Raw genomic sequence first — 22,733 nt, forward strand, 5'->3', positions numbered from 1 at the left:
GCATTCCAAAGTAATAATTGTAGTAGTAGGGGGAGGAGGAGGAGAGTAACAACTGAGGAGAAGAAGGAGGGTAGTAGTAGTAGTAGTAGTAGTAGTAAAAAAATAAGAATAATAGTGATAATAACAAGTAGTAGGGGGGAGGAGGAGCATACCAAAGTAATAATTGTAGTAGGGGGGAGGCGGAGGAGGAGGAAGAGGAAGAGAAGAAGAAGAAGAAGAGTAGTAGTAGTAATAACTAGTAGTAGTAGTAGTAGAAGAATACCAAAGTAATAATTATAGTAGTAGTAGTAGTAGTAGTAGTAGTAATAATAATAAAAAAGTAATAAGAAGAAGAGTAATAGTGATAATAACAAATAGTAGGGGAGGAGGAGGAGCATTCCAAAGTAATAATTGTAGTAGTAGGGAGGAGGAGGAGGAGGAGGAGAGTAACAACAACTGAGGAGGAGGAGGAGGGTAGTAGTGGTAGTGGTAGTGGTAGTAGTAGTAGTGGAATACCAAAGTAATAATTATTGTAGTAGTAGTAGTAGTAGTAGTAGTAAAAAAATAAGAGTAATAGTGATAATAACAAGTAGTAGGGGGGAGGAGGAGCATACCAAAGTAATAATTGTAGTAGTAGGGGGGAGGAGGAAGAGGAGGAGGAGGAGGAGGAAGAGAAGAAGAAGAAGAAGAAGAGTAGTAGTAGTAATAACTAGTAGTAGTAGAAGAAGAATACCAAAGTAATAATTATAGTAGTAGTAGTAGTAGTAGTAGTAGTAATAATAAAAAAGTAAAAGAAGAAGAGTAATAGTGATAATAACAAATAGTAGGGGAGGAGGAGGAGCATTCCAAAGTAATAATTGTAGGAGGGGGGAGGAGGAGGAGAGTAACAACTGAGGAGAAGAAGGAGGGTAGTAGTAGTAGTAGTAGTAGTAGTAGTAGTGGAATACCAAAGTAATAATTATTGTAGTAGTAGTAATAATAATAAAAAAGTAATAAGAAGAAGAGTAATAGTGATAATAACAAATAGTAGGGGGAGGAGGAGCATACCAAAGTAATAATTGTAGTAGTAGGGAGGAGGAGGAGGAGGAGGAGGAGGAGGAAGAGAAGAAGAAGAAGAAGAAGAGTATTAGTAGTAATAACTAGTAGTAGTAGAAGAAGAATACCAAAGTAATAATTGTAGTAGTAGGGAGGAGGAGGAGGAGGAGGAGGAGGAGGAGGAAGAGAAGAAGAAGAAGAAGAAGAGTAGTAGTAATAACAAGTAGTAGTAGTAGTAGAAGAAGAAGAAGAATACCCAAGTAATAATTCTTGTAGTAGTAATAGTAATAGTAGTAGTAGTAGTAAAAAATAAGAAGAAGAAGGGTAATAATAATAATAGTAGTAGACTGGACTGTGTCAAGCGGGAGAAAACACTGTCTGAACAGGAGATTTTTTTGTGTGTGTGTCAATCAGCCCGGCCTGGCATCCATAATAATAATAATAATAATTAATAATAATAATAATAATAATAATAGTAGTAGTAGTAGTAGTAGTAGCAGCAGACTGGACTGTGTCAAGCGGGAGAAAACACTGTCTGAACAGGAGAGATTTTTGTGTGTGTGTCAATCAGCCCGGCCTGGCATCCATAATAATAAAAACAAATTAATAATAATAATAATAATAATAATAATAATAATAATCTTTCTCTCCCCGCAGCTCGGGGCCGCTGCCCTGCGCCGCCTGCCTCCGGGAAGGTCTGTACGAAGAGGGCGTCTCCGTCCTGGACAGCGGCACGGTGAGCGGAGGGTTTATTATTATTATTATTATTACTACTACTACTATTATTAATATTACTATTGTTACTGTTGTTGTATTTTTGTTGTAATAATAATAATAATAATAATAATAATAATAATAATAATAATAATATGTCTCGTCGCTTCTCTTCCAGGCTTTATTATTATTATTATTATTATTATTATTATTATTATTATTATTAGTGTGGTTGTATTGTTGTTGTAATAATAATAATAATAATAATAATAATAATAATAATAATAATAATAATAATAATATCTCTCGTCGCTTCTCTTCCAGGCTTTATTATTATTATTATTATTATTATTATTATTATTATTATTATTATTATTATTTTTAATATTATAAGTGTGGTTGTATTGTTGTTGTAATAATAATAATAATAATAATAATAATAATAATAATAATAATAATAATAATAATATCTCTCGTCGCTTCTCTTCCAGGCTTCATCATCATCATCATCATCATCATTATTATTACTATTATTATTATTACTACTACTACTACTACTACTACTGTTGTTTTGTTGTTGTTGTTGTTGTTGTTACTATTACTATTATTATTACTATTACTATTAGTATTACTATTACTATTATTTTCTCTAGCCACTTCTCTTACAGGCTTTATTATTATTATTATTATTATTATTATTATTATTAATATTATAAGTGTGGTTGTATTGTTGTTGTAATAATAATAATAATAATAATAATAATAATAATAATAATATCTCTCGTCGCTTCTCTTCCAGGCTTCATCATCATCATCATCATCATTATTACTATTATTATTATTATTACTACTACTACTACTGTTGTTTTGTTGTTGTTGTTGTTGTTGTTGTTACTATTACTATTATTATTATTACTATTACTATTACTATTATTATTATTATTATTATTACTACTACTACTACTACTACTACCACTATTATTATTATTATTACTATTATTATTACTATTACTATTATTGTTATTATTATTATTACTACTACCACTACTATTGCTGCTATTATTATTATTATTATTATTATTATTATTATTACTCTTACTATTTCTGATGAATCTCTTCCGCCAGGCTTTCCCCGATAACGCCGCCCGCCGCGAGGTGGAAAGTCTCCCGGCCGCCTGCCTCCGCACGGACTGTCCCTGGAAAGGTACCGTCAAGGAGTATGAGGTGAGTACTTGGCTTCCGGGCGACGGGTTCAAATCCCGGCTCGTTACTCTATATTTATGGCTGAAAATCCCCACATTTGGGGGGGGGGTGTCAGGCTAGTGGAGGGTGGTATTGTTATTGGTAGTAATAGTAGTACTATTCATACTATTAGTAGGCTTTGGCTCCACAGGGTGGTAAAATCAGTAGTAGTATTATTACTACTATTATGTATGAGGTTAGCCGCTCTGAGCCCGGCTTTAGCTGCCGAGGTTGGTACTAACAGTAGTAATAGTATTAATAGTAGTATTATAATAATAATAGTATAATAGTATAATAATAATAATAATAATAATAATAATAGTACTGTTATGTATGATGTGAGCTGCTCTGAGCCTGGCTTTAGTATTAGTAGTAATACAGCATTAGTATTAGTAGTAATAGTATTAGTACTATTGAGGGTGGTATTATCAGTAGTATTATTATTATTATTAGTAGTAGTAGTAGTAGTAGTACTATTATGTATGATGCTAGCCGCTCTGAGCCCGGCTTTAGCTGCCGAGGTTGGTACTAACAGTAGTAATAGTATTAATAGTAGTATAATAATAATAATAGTATAATAGTATAATAATAATAGTATAATAATAATAATAATAATAGTAGTACTGTTATGTATGATGTGAGCTGCTCTGAGCCTGGCTTTAGTATTAGTAGTAATACAGCATTAGTATTAGTAGTAATAGTATTAGTACTATTGAGGGTGGTATTATCAGTAGTATTATTAGTAGTAGTAGTAGTACTATTATGTATGATGCTAGCCGCTCTGAGCCCGTAGTACAGTAGTAGTAGTAGTAGTAGTATTGAGGGTGGTATTATCAGTATTATTATTATTAATAATAATAGTAGTATTAGTACTATTGTGTATGATTTTTGCTGCCGAGGTTGGTAGTAACAGTAGTAGTAGTAGTAGTAGTAGTAGTAGTAGTACTATTGAGGGTGGTATTATTATTATTAGTAGTAGTAGTAGTAGTAGTACTATTATGTATGATGCTAGCCGCTCTGAGCCCGGCTTTAGCTGCCAAGGTTGGTACTAACAGTAGTAGTAGCAGCATTAGTATTAGTAGTAATAGTATTAGTACTATTGAGGGTGGTATTATTATTATTATTATTAGTAGTAGTAGTAGTAGTAGTAGTACTATTATGTATGATGCTAGCCGCTCTGAGCCCGGCTTTAGCTGCCAAGGTTGGTACTAACAGTAGTAGTAGCAGCATTAGTATTAGTAGTAATAGTATTAGTACTATTGAGGGTGGTATTATCAGTATTATTATTATTATTAGTAGTAGTAGTAGTAGTAGTACTATTATGTATGATGCTAGCCGTTCTGAGCCCGGCTTTAGCTGCCGAGGTTGGTACTAACAGTAGTAATAGTATTAATAGTAGTATTAGTACTGTTATGTATGATGTGAGCTGCTCTGAGCCTGGCTTTAGTATTAGTAGTAATACAGCATTAGTATTAGTAGTAATAATATTAGTACTATTGAGGGTGGTATTATCAGTATTATTATTATTATTAGTAGTAGTAGTAGTAGTAGTAGTAGTACTATTATGTATGATGCTAGCTGCTCTGAGCCCGGCTTTAGCTGCCGAGGTTGGTACTAACAGTAGTAGTAACAGCATTAGTATTAGTAGTAATAGTATTAGTACTATTGAGGGTGGTATTATCAGTATTATTATTATTATTAGTAGTAGTAGTACTATTATGTATGATGCTAGCCGCTCTGAGCCCGGCTTTAGCTGCCGAGGTTGGTACTAACAGTAGTAGTAACAGCATTAGTATTAGAAGTAATAGTATTAGTACTATTGAGGGTGGTATTATCAGTATTATTAATAATAATAATAATAGTAGTATTAGTACTATTGTGTATGATTTTTGCTGCCGAGGTTGGTAGTAACAGTAGTAGTAGTAGTAGTAGTATTGAGGGTGGTATTATCAGTAGTATTATTAGTAGTAGTAGTAGTAGTAGTATTGAGGGTGGTATTATCAGTATTATTATTAATAATAATAATAGTAGTATTAGTACTATTGTGTATGATTTTTGCTGCCGAGGTTGGTAGTAACAGTAGTAGTAGTAGTAGTAGTATTGAGGGTGGTATTATCAGTAGTATTATTATTATTAGTAGTAGTAGTAGTAGTATTGAGGGTGGTATTATCAGTATTATTATTATTAATAATAGTAGTAGTATTAGTACTATTGTGTATGATTTTAGCTGCCGAGGTTGGTAGTAACAGTAGTAGTAGTAGTAGTAGTAGTAGTAGTATTGAGGGTGGTATTATCAGTAGTAGTATTATTATTATTATTAGTAGTAGTAGTAGTAGTAGTACTATTGTGTATGAGGTTAGCCGCCCTGACCCCAGCTTTAGCTGCCGAGGTTGGTACTAACAGTAGTAGTAGTAACAGCATTAGTATTAGTAGTAGTAGTATTAGTACTATTGAGGGTGGTATTATTATTATTATTATTAGTAGTAGTAGTAGTAGTAGTACTATTATGTATGATGCTAGCCGCTCTGAGCCCGGCTTTAGCTGCCGAGGTTGGTACTAACAGTAGTAGTAACAGCATTAGTATTAGTAGTAATAGTATTAGTACTATTGAGGGTGGTATTATCAGTAGTATTATTATTAATAGTAGTAGTAGTAGTAGTAGTACTATTGTGTATGAGGTTAGCCGCTCTGAGCCCGGCTTTAGCTGCCGAGGTTGGTACTAACAGTAGTAATAGTATTAATAGTAGTATTAGTACTGTTATGTATGATGTGAGCTGCTCTGAGCCTGGCTTTAGTATTAGTAGTAATACAGCATTAGTATTAGTAGTAATAGTATTAGTACTATTGAGGGTGGTATTATCAGTAGTATTATTATTATTAGTAGTAGTAGTAGTAGTAGTAGTACTATTATGTATGATGCTAGCCGCTCTGAGCCCGGCTTTAGCTGCCGAGGTTGGTACTAACAGTAGTAATAGTATTAATAGTAGTAGTATAATAATAATAGTATAATAGTATAATAATAATAGTATAATAATAATAATAATAATAATAATAATAGTAGTACTGTTATGTATGATGTGAGCTGCTCTGAGCCTGGCTTTAGTATTAGTAGTAATACAGCATTAGTATTAGTAGTAATAATATTAGTACTATTGAGGGTGGTATTATCAGTAGTATTATTATTAGTAGTAGTAGTACTATTATGTATGATGCTAGCCGCTCTGAGCCCGGCTTTAGCTGCCGAGGTTGGTACTAACAGTAGTAATAGTATTAATAGTAGTATAATAATAATAATAGTATAATAGTATTATAATAATAATAGTATAATAATAATAATAATAATAATAATAATAATAATAATAATAGTAGTACTGTTATGTATGATGTGAGCTGCTCTGAGCCTGGCTTTAGTATTAGTAGTAATACAGCATTAGTATTAGTAGTAATAGTATTAGTACTATTGAGGGTGGTATTATCAGTATTATTATTATTAGTAGTAGTAGTAGTAGTACTATTATGTATGATGCTAGCCGCTCTGAGCCCGGCTTTAGCTGCCGAGGTTGGTACTAACAGTAGTAATAGTATTAATAGTAGTATAATAATAATAATAGTATAATAGTATTATAATAATAATAGTATAATAATAATAATAATAATAATAATAATAATAATAATAATAGTAGTACTGTTATGTATGATGTGAGCTGCTCTGAGCCTGGCTTTAGTATTAGTAGTAATACAGCATTAGTATTAGTAGTAATAGTATTAGTACTATTGAGGGTGGTATTATCAGTATTATTATTATTAGTAGTAGTAGTAGTAGTACTATTATGTATGATGCTAGCCGCTCTGAGCCCGGCTTTAGCTGCCGAGGTTGGTACTAACAGTAGTAATAGTATTAATAGTAGTATAATAATAATAATAGTATAATAGTATTATAATAATAATAGTATAATAATAATAATAATAATAATAATAATAATAATAATAGTAGTACTGTTATGTATGATGTGAGCTGCTCTGAGCCTGGCTTTAGTATTAGTAGTAATACAGCATTAGTATTAGTAGTAATAGTATTAGTACTATTGAGGGTGGTATTATCAGTATTATTATTAGTAGTAGTAGTAGTACTGTTATGTATGATGTTAGCCGCTGTGAGCCCGTAGTACAGTAGTAGTAGTAGTAGTATTGAGGGTGGTATTATCAGTAGTATTATTATTAGTAGTAGTAGTAGTAGTAGTACTATTATGTATGATGCTAGCCGCTCTGAGCCCGGCTTTAGCTGCCGAGGTTGGTACTAACAGTAGTAATAGTATTAATAGTAGTATTAGTACTGTTATGTATGATGTGAGCTGCTCTGAGCCTGGCTTTAGTATTAGTAGTAATACAGCATTAGTATTAGTAGTAATAGTATTAGTACTATTGAGGGTGGTATTATCAGTATTATTATTAGTAGTAGTAGTAGTATTATTACTACTATTATGTATGATGTTAGCCGCTGTGAGCCCGTAGTACAGTAGTAGTAGTAGTAGTAGTAGTATTGAGGGTGGTATTATCAGTAGTAGTATTATTAGTAGTAGTAGTAGTAGTAGTAGTAGTAGTATTGAGGGTGGTATTATCAGTAGTAGTATTATTAGTAGTAGTAGTAGTAGTAGTAGTACTATTATGTATGATGCTAGCCGCTGTGAGCCCGGCTTTAGCTGCCGAGGTTGGTACTAACAGTAGTAGTAGCAGCATTAGTATTAGTAGTAATAGTATTAGTACTATTGAGGGTGGTTTTAGTATTATTATTATTATTAGTAGTAGTAGTACTATTATGTATGATGCTAGCCGCTCTGAGCCCGGCTTTAGCTGCCGAGGTTGGTACTAACAGTAGTAATAGTATTAATAGTAGTATTAGTACTGTTATGTATGATGTGAGCTGCTCTGAGCCTGGCTTTAGTATTAGTAGTAATACAGCATTAGTATTAGTAGTAATAGTATTAGTACTATTGAGGGTGGTATTATCAGTATTATTATTAGTAGTAGTAGTAGTATTATTACTACTATTATGTATGATGTTAGCCGCTCTGAGCCCGGCTTTAGCTGCCGAGGTTGGTACTAACAGTAGTAATAGTATTAATAGTAGTAGTATAATAATAATAGTATAATAGTATAATAATAATAGTATAATAATAATAATAATAGTAGTACTGTTATGTATGATGTGAGCTGCTCTGAGCCTGGCTTTAGTATTAGTAGTAATACAGCATTAGTATTAGTAGTAATAGTATTAGTACTATTGAGGGTGGTATTATCAGTATTATTATTAGTAGTAGTAGTAGTAGTAGTACTATTATGTATGATGTTAGCCGCTCTGAGCCCGGCTTTAGCTGCCGAGGTTGGTAGTAACAGTAGTAGTAGTAGTAGTAGTATTATTGAGGGTGGTATTATCAGTATTATTATTAATAATAATAATAGTAGTATTAGTACTATTGTGTATGATTTTAGCTGCCGAGGTTGGTAGTAACAGTAGTAGTATTAGTAGTAGTAGTATTAGTACTATTGACGGTGGTATTATCAGTATTATTATTAGTAGTAGTAGTAGTAGTAGTAGTACTATTATGTATGATGCTAGCCGCTCTGAGCCCGGCTTTAGCTGCCGAGGTTGGTACTAACAGTAGTAGTAGTAGTAGTAGTAGTAGTAGTAGTAGTATTGAGGGTGGTATTATCAGTATTATTAATAATAATAGTAGTATTAGTACTATTGTGTATGATTTTTGCTGCCGAGGTTGGTAGTAACAGTAGTAGTAGTAGTAGTAGTATTGAGGGTGGTATTATCAGTAGTATTATTATTAGTAGTAGTAGTAGTAGTATTGAGGGTGGTATTATCAGTATTATTATTAATAATAATAATAGTAGTATTAGTACTATTGTGTATGATTTTTGCTGCCGAGGTTGGTAGTAACAGTAGTAGTAGTAGTAGTAGTATTGAGGGTGGTATTATCAGTAGTATTATTAGTAGTAGTAGTAGTAGTAGTAGTATTGAGGGTGGTATTATCAGTATTATTATTATTAATAATAGTAGTAGTATTAGTACTATTGTGTATGATTTTAGCTGCCGAGGTTGGTAGTAACAGTAGTAGTAGTAGTAGTAGTAGTAGTAGTATTGAGGGTGGTATTATCAGTAGTAGTATTATTATTAGTAGTAGTAGTAGTAGTAGTAGTACTATTGTGTATGAGGTTAGCCGCCCTGACCCCAGCTTTAGCTGCCGAGGTTGGTACTAACAGTAGTAGTAGCAGCATTAGTATTAGTAGTAATAGTATTAGTACTATTGAGGGTGGTATTATCAGTATTATTATTATTAGTAGTAGTAGTAGTAGTAGTAGTACTATTATGTATGATGCTAGCCGCCCTGACCCCGGCTTTGGCTGCCGAGGTTGGTACTAACAGTAGTAATAGTATTAATAGTAGTATTAGTACTGTTATGTATGATGTGAGCTGCTCTGAGCCTGGCTTTAGTATTAGTAGTAATACAGCATTAGTATTAGTAGTAATAGTATTAGTACTATTGAGGGTGGTATTATCAGTATTATTATTATTATTAGTAGTAGTAGTAGTAGTAGTACTATTATGTATGATGCTAGCCGCTGTGAGCCCGGCTCTAGCTGCCGAGGTTGGTAGTAACAGTAGTAGTAGTAGTAGTAGTAGTAATAATAGTATTGAGGGTGGTATTATCAGTATTATTATTAATAATAATAATAATAGTAGTATTAGTACTATTGTGTATGATTTTAGCTGCCGAGGTTGGTAGTAACAGTAGGAGTAGTAGTAGTAGTAGTAGTAGTATTGAGGGTGGTATTATTATTAGTAGTAGTAGTACTATTATGTATGATGCTAGCCGCTCTGAGCCCGGCTTTAGCTGCCGAGGTTGGTACTAACAGTAGTAGTAGTAGTAGTAGTATTGAGGGTGGTATTATCAGTATTATTATTATTAATAGTAGTAGTAGTAGTACTATTGTGTATGATGTTAGCTGCTCTGAGCCTGGCTTTGGCCGGGGAGAGTGGTATTATTATTATTATTATTATTATTATTATTATTATTATTATTATTATTATTATCATCATCATCTACTACTACTACTACTACAGTAGTTGTAATAATAGTACTAATAATAGTACTATTATCAGTACTATTATGTACAATGTTATAGAAATACATTATTATTATTATTATTATTATTATTATTATTATTATTACTACTACTACTACTACTACAGTAGTTGTAATAATAGTAATGATAATAGTACTATTATTAGTACTATTATGTACAATGTTATAGAAATACATTATTATTATTATTATTATTATTATTATTATTATTATTACTACTACTACTACTACAGTAGTTGTAATAATAGTACTAATAATAGTACTATTATCAGTACTATTATGTACAATGTTATATAAATACATTATTATTATTATTATTATTATTATTATTACTACTACTACTACAGTAGTTGTAATAATAGTACTGATAATAGTACTATTATTAGTACTATTATGTACAATGTTATAGAAATACATTATTATTATTATTATTATTATTATTACTACTACTACTACAGTAGTTGTAATAATAGTACTGATAATAGTACTATTATTAGTACTATTATGTACAATGTTATAGAAATACATTATTATTATTATTATTATTACTACTACTACTACTACAGTAGTTGTAAGAATAGTACTGATAATAGTACTATTATCAGTACTATTATGTACAATGTTATAGAAATACATTATAATTACTATTATTATTATTATTATTATTATTATTATTATTACTACTACTACTACAGCAGTTGCAATAATAGTACTGATAATAGTACTATTATCAGTACTATTATGTACAATGTTATAGAAATACATTATTATTATTATTATTATTATTATTATTATTATTATTACTACAGTAGTTGTAATAATAGTACTAATAATAGTACTATTATTAGTACTATTATGTACAATGTTATAGAAATACATTATTATTATTATTATTATTATTATTATTACTACTACTACAGTAGTTGTAATAATAGTACTAATAATAGTACTATTATTAGTACTATTATGTTATAGAAATACATTATTATTATTATTATTATTACTACTACTACTACTACAGTCGTAATAATAGTACTGATAATAGTACTATTATTAGTACTATTATGTACAATGTTATAGAAATACATTATTATTATTATTATTATTACTACTACTACTACAGTAGTTGTAATAATAGTACTGATAATAGTACTATTATCAGTACTATTATGTACAATGTTATAGAAATACATTATTATTATTATTATTATTATTATTATTATTATTATTATTACTACAGTAGTTGTAATAATAGTACTAATAATAGTACTATTATCAGTACTATTATATACAATGTTATATAGAAATACATTATTATTACTATTATTATTATTATTACTACTACTACTACAGTAGTTGTAATAATAGTACTGATAATAGTACTATTATCAGTACTATTATGTACAATGTTATATAAATATATTATTATTATTATTATTATTATTATTATTACTACTACTACAGTAGTTGTAATAATAGTACTAATAATAGTACTATTATCAGTACTATTATGTACAATGTTATATAGAAATACATTATTATTATTATTATTATTATTATTATTATTATTATTATTATTATTACTACTACAGTAGTTGTAATAATAGTACTAATAATAGTACTATTGTTAGTACTATTATGTTATAGAAATACATTATTATTATTATTACTATTACTACTACTACTACAGTCGTAATAATAGTACTGATAATAGTACTATTATCAGTACTATTATGTACAATGTTATAGAAATACATTATTATTATTATTATTATTACTACAGTAGTTGTAATAATAGTACTAATAATAGTACTATTATCAGTACTATTATGTACAATGTTATATAAATACATTATTATTATTATTATTATTATTACTACAGTAGTTGTAATACTACAGTAGTTGTAATAATAGTACTGATAATAGTACTATTATTAGTACTATTATATACAATGTTATATAGAAATACATTATTATTATTATTATTACTACTACTACAGTAGTTGTAATAATAGTACTAATAATAGTACTATTATCAGTACTATTATGTTATAGAAATACATTATTATTATTATTATTATTACTACTACTACAGTAGTTGTAATAATAGTACTGATAATAGTACTATTATCAGTACTATTATGTACAATTTTATATAAATACATTATTATTATTATTATTATTATTATTATTACTACAGTAGTTGTAATACTACAGTAGTTGTAATAATAGTACTGATAATAGTACTATTATCAGTACTATTATGTACAATGTTATATAAATACATTATTATTATTATTATTATTATTATTATTATTATTATTACTACAGTAGTTGTAATACTACAGTAGTTGTAATAATAGTACTAATAATAGTACTATTATCAGTACTATTATGTACAATGTTATATAGAAATACATTATTATTATTATTATTATTATTATTATTACTACTACTACAGTAGTTGTAATAATAGTACTAATAATAGTACTATTATTAGTACTATTATGTTATAGAAATACATTATTATTATTATTATTATTACTACTACAGTCGTAATAATAGTACTGATAATAGTACTATTATTAGTACTATTATGTACAATGTTATAGAAATACATTATTATTATTATTATTATTATTACTACTACTACTACAGTAGTTGTAATAATAGTACTGATAATAGTACTATTATCAGTACTATTATGTACAATGTTATAGAAATACATTATTATTATTATTATTATTATTATTATTACTACTACAGTAGTTGTAATAATAGTACTAATAATAGTACTATTATCAGTACTATTATGTACAATGTTATAGAAATACATTATTATTACTATTATTATTATTATTATTACTACTACTACTACTACTACAGTAGTTGTAATAATAGTACTGATAATAGTACTATTATTAGTACTATTATATACAATGTTATATAGAAATATATTATTATTATTATTATTACTATTACTACTACTACAGTCGTAATAATAGTACTGATAATAGTACTATTATCAGTACTATTATGTACAATGTTATAGAAATACATTATTATTATTATTATTATTATTATTATTATTATTACTACAGTAGTTGTAATAATAGTACTATTATTAGTACTATTATGTTATAGAAATACATTCATATTATTATTATTACTATTACTACTACTACTACAGTCGTAATAATAGTACTGATAATAGTACTATTATTAGTACTATTATGGACACTGTTATAGAAATACATTGTTGTTGTTGTTGTTGTTGTTGTTGTTGTTGTACTAATTTCTAATTGCTGAGTAAACCCAGAGTAACCATCCTTCCTCCCCCCCAGGCTCACGAGGAGACCTGCCCCAAGTCCCCCCTCACCTGCGACGGCTGCGGGAAGACGGACGTCCCGCGGGAACGGGTGAGCCGCCTTCGCCCCGGGGTGGAGTAACGTTACTCCGGGTATCCCCCGCCCCCTGACCTCCCTCCTCCTCTTCCTTAGTTCGCCGATCACCTCCGGAGCTGCGGAAGGTTCCGGGTGCCGTGCCGCTTCCGGCCCGTCGGCTGCGGGGAGGTGGTGAGTGCGAGTTGCTACTCCGGGCCGCTTGGGGGGACGTGACTGCGATTAGGATGAGGAGGATTGGTCGGAGTGTCACGGGGAGGGTTGGTCTGATCGGTATTGTTGGGAAGGGGGCGATGTGGGGTGAGTATCAATGTAGTAGTAGTATAGTATAGTATAGTATAGTATAGTATAGTAGTGTAGATGCATAGCATAGTATAGTATAGTATAGTATAGTATAGTAGTGTAGATGCATAGCATAGCATAGTATAGTATAGTATAGTATAGTATAGTATAGTATAGTATAGTGTAGATGCATAGCATAGCATAGTATATTGTAGTGTAGTGTAGTATAGTATAGTATAGTATAGTGTAGTGTAGTGTAGTGTAGTGTAGTGTAGATGCATAGCATAGTATAGTATAGTATAGTATAGTATAGTATAGTGTAGTGTAGATGCATAGTATAGTATAGTATAGTATAGTATAGTATAGTATAGTGTAGTGTAGATGCATAGTATAGTATAGTATAGTATAGTATAGTATAGTATAGTATAGTATAGTATAGTGTAGTGTAGATGCATAGTATAGTATAGTATAGTATAGTATAGTATAGTATAGTATAGTATAGTGTAGATGCATAGCATAGTATAGTATAGTATAGTATAGTAGTGTAGATGCATAGCATAGTATAGTATAGTATAGTATAGTATAGTATAGTATAGTATAGTATAGTAGTGTAGATGCATAGTATAGTATAGTATAGTATAGTATAGTATAGTATAGTATAGTATAGTATAGTATAGTATAGTATAGTATAGTATAGTATAGTGTAGATGCATAGCATAGTATAGTATAGTATAGTATAGTAGTGTAGATGCATAGCATAGTATAGTATAGTATAGTATAGTATAGTATAGTATAGTATAGTATAGTAGTGTAGATGCATAGTATAGTATAGTATAGTATAGTATAGTATAGTATAGTATAGTATAGTATAGTATAGTATAGTGTAGTGTAGATGCATAGTATAGTATAGTATAGTATAGTATAGTATAGTATAGTATAGTATAGTATAGATGCATAGTATAGTATAGTATAGTATAGTATAGTATAGTATAGTATAGTATAGTATAGTATAGTATAGTATAGTATAGTATAGTATAGATGCATAGTATAGTATAGTATAGTATAGTATAGTATAGTATAGTATAGTATAGTATAGATGCATAGTATAGTATAGTATAGTATAGTATAGTATAGTATAGTATAGTATAGTATAGTATAGTATAGTATAGATGCATAGCATAGTATAGTATAGTATAGTATAGTATAGTAGTGTAGATGCATAGTATAGTATAGTATAGTATAGTATAGTATAGTATAGTATAGTATAGTGTAGATGCATAGCATAGTATAGTATAGTATAGTATAGTAGTGTAGATGCATAGCATAGTATAGTATAGTATAGTATAGTATAGTATAGTATAGTATAGTAGTGTAGATGCATAGTATAGTATAGTATAGTATAGTATAGTATAGTATAGTATAGTATAGTATAGTATAGATGCATAGTATAGTATAGTATAGTATAGTATAGTATAGTATAGTATAGTATAGATGCATAGTATAGTATAGTATAGTATAGTATAGTATAGTATAGTATAGTATAGTATAGTATAGTATAGATGCATAGTATAGTATAGTATAGTATAGTATAGTATAGTATAGTATAGTATAGTATAGTATAGTATAGTATAGATGCATAGTATAGTATAGTATAGTATAGTATAGTATAGTATAGTATAGTATAGTATAGTATAGTATAGTATAGATGCATAGTATAGTATAGTATAGTATAGTATAGTATAGTATAGTATAGTATAGATGCATAGTATAGTATAGTATAGTATAGTATAGTATAGTATAGTATAGTATAGATGCATAGTATAGTATAGTATAGTATAGTATAGTATAGTATAGTATAGTATAGTATAGTATAGATGCATAGTATAGTATAGTATAGTATAGTATAGTATAGTATAGTATAGTGTAGTGTAGATGCATAGTATAGTATAGTATAGTATAGTATAGTATAGTATAGTATAGTATAGTATAGTATAGATGCATAGTATAGTATAGTATAGTATAGTATAGTATAGTATAGATGCATAGTATAGTATAGTATAGTATAGTATAGTATAGTATAGTATAGTATAGTATAGTATAGTATAGATGCATAGTATAGTATAGTATAGTATAGTATAGTATAGTATAGTATAGATGCATAGTATAGTATAGTATAGTATAGTATAGTATAGTATAGTATAGTATAGATGCATAGTATAGTATAGTATAGTATAGTATAGTATAGTATAGTATAGTATAGTATAGTATAGTATAGTATAGATGCATAGTATAGTATAGTATAGTATAGTATAGTATAGTATAGTATAGTATAGTATAGTATAGTATAGATGCATAGTATAGTATAGTATAGTATAGTATAGTATAGTATAGATGCATAGTATAGTATAGTATAGTATAGTATAGTATAGTATAGTATAGTATAGATGCATAGTATAGTATAGTATAGTATAGTATAGATGCATAGTATAGTATAGTATAGTATAGTATAGTATAGTATAGTATAGTATAGTATAGTATAGTATAGATGCATAGTATAGTATAGTATAGTATAGTATAGTATAGTAGTGTAGATGCATAGTATAGTATAGTATAGTATAGTATAGTATAGTATAGTATAGTATAGTATAGTATAGTGTAGATGCATAGCATAGTATAGTATAGTATAGTATAGTAGTGTAGATGCATAGCATAGTATAGTATAGTATAGTATAGTATAGTATAGTAGTGTAGATGCATAGTATAGTATAGTATAGTATAGTATAGTATAGTATAGTATAGTATAGTATAGTATAGTATAGATGCATAGTATAGTATAGTATAGTATAGTATAGTATAGTATAGATGCATAGTATAGTATAGTATAGTATAGTATAGTATAGTATAGTATAGTATAGTATAGTATAGTATAGTATAGATGCATAGTATAGTATAGTATAGTATAGTATAGTATAGTATAGTATAGTATAGTATAGTATAGTATAGTATAGTATAGATGCATAGTATAGTATAGTATAGTATAGTATAGTATAGTATAGTATAGTATAGTATAGTATAGTATAGTATAGATGCATAGTATAGTATAGTATAGTATAGTATAGTATAGTATAGTATAGTATAGTATAGTATAGATGCATAGTATAGTATAGTATAGTATAGTATAGTATAGTATAGTATAGTTAATAGATGCATAGTATAGTATAGTATAGTATAGTATAGTATAGTATAGTATAGTATAGATGCATAGTATAGTATAGTATAGTATAGTATAGTATAGTATAGTATAGTGTAGTGTAGATGCATAGTATAGTATAGTATAGTATAGTATAGTATAGTATAGTATAGTATAGTATAGTATAGATGCATAGTATAGTATAGTATAGTATAGTATAGTATAGTATAGATGCATAGTATAGTATAGTATAGTATAGTATAGTATAGTATAGTATAGTATAGTATAGTATAGTATAGTATAGTATAGATGCATAGTATAGTATAGTATAGTATAGTATAGTATAGTATAGTATAGTATAGTATAGTATAGTATAGTATAGATGCATAGTATAGTATAGTATAGTATAGTATAGTATAGTATAGTATAGTATAGTATAGTATAGTATAGTATAGTATAGTATAGATGCATAGTATAGTATAGTATAGTATAGTATAGTATAGTATAGTATAGTATAGTATAGATGCATAGTATAGTATAGTATAGTATAGTATAGTATAGTATAGTATAGTATAGATGCATAGTATAGTATAGTATAGTATAGTATAGTATAGTATAGATGCATAGTATAGTATAGTATAGTATAGTATAGTATAGTATAGTATAGTATAGTATAGTATAGATGCATAGTATAGTATAGTATAGTATAGTATAGATGTATAGTATAGTATAGTATAGTATAGTATAGTATAGTATAGTATAGTATAGTATAGTATAGTATAGTATAGTATAGTATGCATAGTATAGTATAGTATAGTATAGTATAGTATAGTATAGTATAGTATAGTATAGTATAGTGTAGATGCATAGTATAGTATAGTATAGTATAGTATAGTATAGTATAGTATAGTATAGTATAGTATAGTATAGTGTGATGTGTAGATGCATAGTATAGTATAGTATAGTATAGTATAGTATAGTATAGTATAGTATAGATAGTATAGTATAGTATAGTATAGTGATGAGATAGTATAGTATAGTATAGTATAGTATAGTATAGTATACTGTATATGAAATGCATATATAGTATAGTATAGTATAGTGTAGTATAGTTGTAGTAGTGCATAGTATAGTATAGTATAGTATAGTATAGATGTATAGTATAGTAAGTGATAGTATAGTATAGTATAGTATAGTATAGTATAGTATAGTATAGTATAGTATAGTATAGTATAGTATAGTATAGTATAGTATAGATGCATAGTATAGTATAGTATAGTATAGTATAGTATAGTATAGTATATAGTATAGTATAGTATAGTATAGATGCATAGTATAGTATAGTATAGTATAGTATAGTATAGTAATAGTATAGTATAGTATAGTATAGAGTATAGTATAGTATAGTATAGTATAGTATAGTATAGTATAGTATAGTATAGATGCATAGTATAGTATAGTATAGTATAGTATAGTATAGTATAGATGCATAGTATAGTATAGTATAGTATAGTATAGTATAGATACATAGTATGTATAGTATAGTATAGTATAGTATAGTATGTGATGTTGTATAGTATAGTATAGATGTTATAGTAATTAGTATAGTATAGTATAGATGCATAGTATAGTATAGTATAGTATAGTATAAGTATAGTAGTATAGATGCATAGTATAGTATAGTATAGTATAGTATAGATGCATAGTATAGTATAGTATAGTATAGTATAGTATAGTATAGTATAGTATAGTATAGTATAGATGCATAGTATAGTATAGTATAGTATAGTATAGTATAGTATAGTATAGTATAGTATAGTATAGTGTAGATGCATAGTATAGTATAGTATAGTATAGTATAGTATAGTATAGTATAGTATAGTATAGTGTAGTGTAGATGCATAGTATAGTATAGTATAGTATAGTATAGTATAGTATAGTATAGTATAGTATAGTATAGTATAGTATAGTATAGTATAGTGTAGATGCATAGTATAGTATAGTATAGTATAGTATAGTATAGTATAGTATACTGTAGATGCATAGCATAGTATAGTATAGTATAGTGTAGTATAGTATAGTGTAGTGTAGATGCATAGTATAGTATAGTATAGTATAGTATAGTATAGTATAGTATAGTATAGTGTAGTGTAGATGCATAGTATAGTATAGTATAGTATAGTATAGTATAGTATAGTATAGTATAGTATAGTATAGTATAGTATAGTGTAGATGCATAGTATAGTATAGTATAGTATAGTATAGTATAGTATACTGTAGATGCATAGCATAGTATAGTATAGTATAGTGTAGTATAGTATAGTGTAGTGTAGATGCATAGTATAGTATAGTATAGTATAGTATAGTATAGTATAGTATAGTATACTGTAGATGCATAGCATAGTATAGTATAGTATAGTGTAGTATAGTATAGTGTAGTGTAGATGCATAGTATAGTATAGTATAGTATAGTATAGTATAGTATAGTATAGTATAGTGTAGATGCATAGTATAGTATAGTATAGTATAGTATAGTATAGTATAGTATAGTATAGTGTAGATGCATAGCATAGTATAGTATAGTATAGTATAGTATAGTGTAGTATAGTATAGTATAGTGTAGATGCATAGTATAGTGTAGTGTAGTGTAGTGTAGTGTAGTGTAGTGTAGATGCATAGTATAGTATAGTATAGTATAGTATAGTATAGTGTAGTGTAGTGTAGTGTAGTGTAGTGTAGATGCATAGTATAGTGTAGTGTAGTGTAGTGTAGTGTAGTGTAGATGCATAGTATAGTATAGTATAGTATAGTATAGTATAGTGTAGTATAGTATAGTATAGTGTAGATGCATAGTATAGTGTAGTGTAGTGTAGTGTAGTGTAGTGTAGTGTAGATGCATAGTATAGTATAGTATAGTATAGTATAGTATAGTATAGTATAGTATAGTGTAGTGTAGTGTAGTGTAGTGTAGTGTAGATGCATAGTATAGTGTAGTGTAGTGTAGTGTAGTGTAGTGTAGATGCATAGTATAGTATAGTATAGTATAGTATAGTATAGTATAGTATAGTATAGTATAGTATAGTATAGTATAGTGTAGATGCATAGTGTAGTGTAGTGTAGTGTAGTGTAGTGTAGTGTAGTGTAGATGCATAGCATAGTATAGTATAGTATAGTATAGTATAGTATAGTATAGTATAGTATAGTATAGTATAGTGTAGTGTAGTATAGTATAGTATAGTATAGTATAGTATAGTATAGTATAGTATAGTATAGTATAGTATAGTGTAGATGCACAGCATAGTATAGTATAGTATAGTATAGTATAGTATAGTATAGTATAGTGTAGTGTAGTGTAGTGTAGATGCATAGTATAGTATAGTGTAGTGTAGTGTAGTGTAGTGTAGTGTAGTGTAGTGTAGTGTAGATGCATAGCATAGCATAGTATAGTATAGTATAGTATAGTATAGTATAGTATAGTATAGTATAGTATACCGCCAATACTACCAACACGTTAAATACTACTAATACTACCAATACTTCAAATACCACCAATACTACCAATACTTCAAATACACCAATACTACCAATACTACCAATACCTCAAATACTACCAATGCTTCAAATACCACCAATACTACCAACACTTTAAATACTACTAATACTACCAATACTTCAAATACCACAATACTTCAAATACTACCAATACCACCAATACTTCAAATACCACCAATACTACCAATAATTCCAATACTTCAAATACTACCAATGCTTAATACCACAATACTTCAAATACTACCAATACCACCAATACTTCAAATACCACCAATACTACCAATAATTCCAATACTTCAAATACTACCAATGCTTCAAATACTACCAAGACTACCAACACTTTAAATACTACTAATACTACCAATACTTCAAATACCACCAATACTTCAAATACCACCAATACTACCAATAATACCAATACTACCAATAATACCAATACTTCCAATACTACCAATGCTTCAAATACCACCAAGACTACCAACACGTTAAATACTACTAATACTACCAATACTTCAAATACCACCAATACTACAAATACCAATAACACCAATACTTCAAATACCACCAATACTACAAATACCAATAACACCAATTCTTCAAATACCAGCAATACTTCAAATACCACCAATACTACCAATAATACCAATACTTCCAATACTACCAATGCTTCAAATACTACCCATACTACAATGCTTCAAAGACCACCAATACTACCAATACCTCAAATACTACCAATGCTTCAAATACCACCAAGACTACCAACACTTTAAATACTACTAATACTACCAATACTTCAAATACCACAATACTTCAAATACTACCAATACCACCAATACTTCAAATACCACCAATACTACCAATAATTCCAATACTTCAAATACTACCAATGCTTCAAATACTACCAATACTACCATGCTTCAAATACCACCAAGACTACCAACACTTTAAATACTACTAATACTACCAATACTTCAAATACCACCAATACTTCAAATACCACCAATACTACCAATAATACCAATACTTCAAATACTACCAATGCTTCAAATACTACCAATACTACCAATACTTCAAATACCACCAATACTACCAATAATACCAATACTTCAAATACTACCAATGCTTCAAATACTACCAATACTACCAATACTTCAAATACCACCAATACTACCAATAATACCAATACTTCAAATACTACCAATGCTTCAAATACTACCAATACTACCAATACTTCAAATACCACCAATACTACCAATAATACCAATACTTCAAATACTACCAATGCTTCAAATACTACCAATACTACCAATACTTCAAATACCACCAATACTACCAATAATACCAATACTTCAAATACTACCAATGCTTCAAATACTACCAATACTACCAATACTTCAAATACCACCAATACTACCAATAATTCCAATACTTCAAATACTACCAATGCTTCAAATACTACCAATACTACCAATACTTCAAATACCACCAATACTACCAATAATTCCAATACTTCAAATACTACCAATGCTTCAAATACTACCAATACTACCAATGGTTCAAATACCACCAAGACTACCAACACTTTAAATACTACTAATACTACCAATACTTCAAATACCACCAATACTTCAAATACCACCAATACTACCAATAATACCAATACTTCAAATACTACCAATGCTTCAAATACTACCAATACTACCAATACTTCAAATACCACCAATACTACCAATAATACCAATACTTCAAATACTACCAATGCTTCAAATACTACCAATACTACCAATACTTCAAATACCACCAATACTACCAATAATACCAATACTTCAAATACTACCAATGCTTCAAATACTACCAATACTACCAATACTTCAAATACCACCAATACTACCAATAATTCCAATACTTCAAATACTACCAATGCTTCAAATACTACCAATACTACCAATGGTTCAAATACCACCAAGACTACCAACACTTTAAATACTACTAATACTACCAATACTTCAAATACCACCAATACTTCAAATACCACTAATACTACAAATACCAATAACACCAATACTTCAAATACCACCAATACTACCAATAATACCAATACTACCAATAATAGCAATACTTCAAATACTACCAATGCTTCAAAATACTACCAATACTACCAATACTTCAAATACCACCAATACT

The 22,733-nt window shown here is 28.5% G+C and overlaps 1 protein-coding gene across 1 annotated transcript in view; it reads left to right on the forward strand.

Annotated features, from left to right (window-relative positions):
- The window catches only part of TRAF2 (TNF receptor associated factor 2), a 45,001-nt gene that overhangs the window by 5,229 nt on the left and 17,039 nt on the right, over positions 1 to 22,733 (forward strand). Inside the window, exons 2-5 of the mRNA XM_083723189.1 lie at positions 1,672 to 1,750; positions 2,854 to 2,952; positions 13,469 to 13,543; positions 13,625 to 13,699. Of these exons, the coding sequence (XP_083579315.1) occupies positions 1,672 to 1,750; positions 2,854 to 2,952; positions 13,469 to 13,543; positions 13,625 to 13,699 (328 nt within the window). The remainder of the gene's footprint in view (positions 1 to 1,671; positions 1,751 to 2,853; positions 2,953 to 13,468; positions 13,544 to 13,624; positions 13,700 to 22,733) is intronic.

Source organism: Podarcis gaigeae (genome assembly GCF_964106915.1).
Source record: "Podarcis gaigeae genome assembly, chromosome: Z".
NCBI classification, from domain to species: Eukaryota; Metazoa; Chordata; class Lepidosauria; order Squamata; family Lacertidae; genus Podarcis; species Podarcis gaigeae.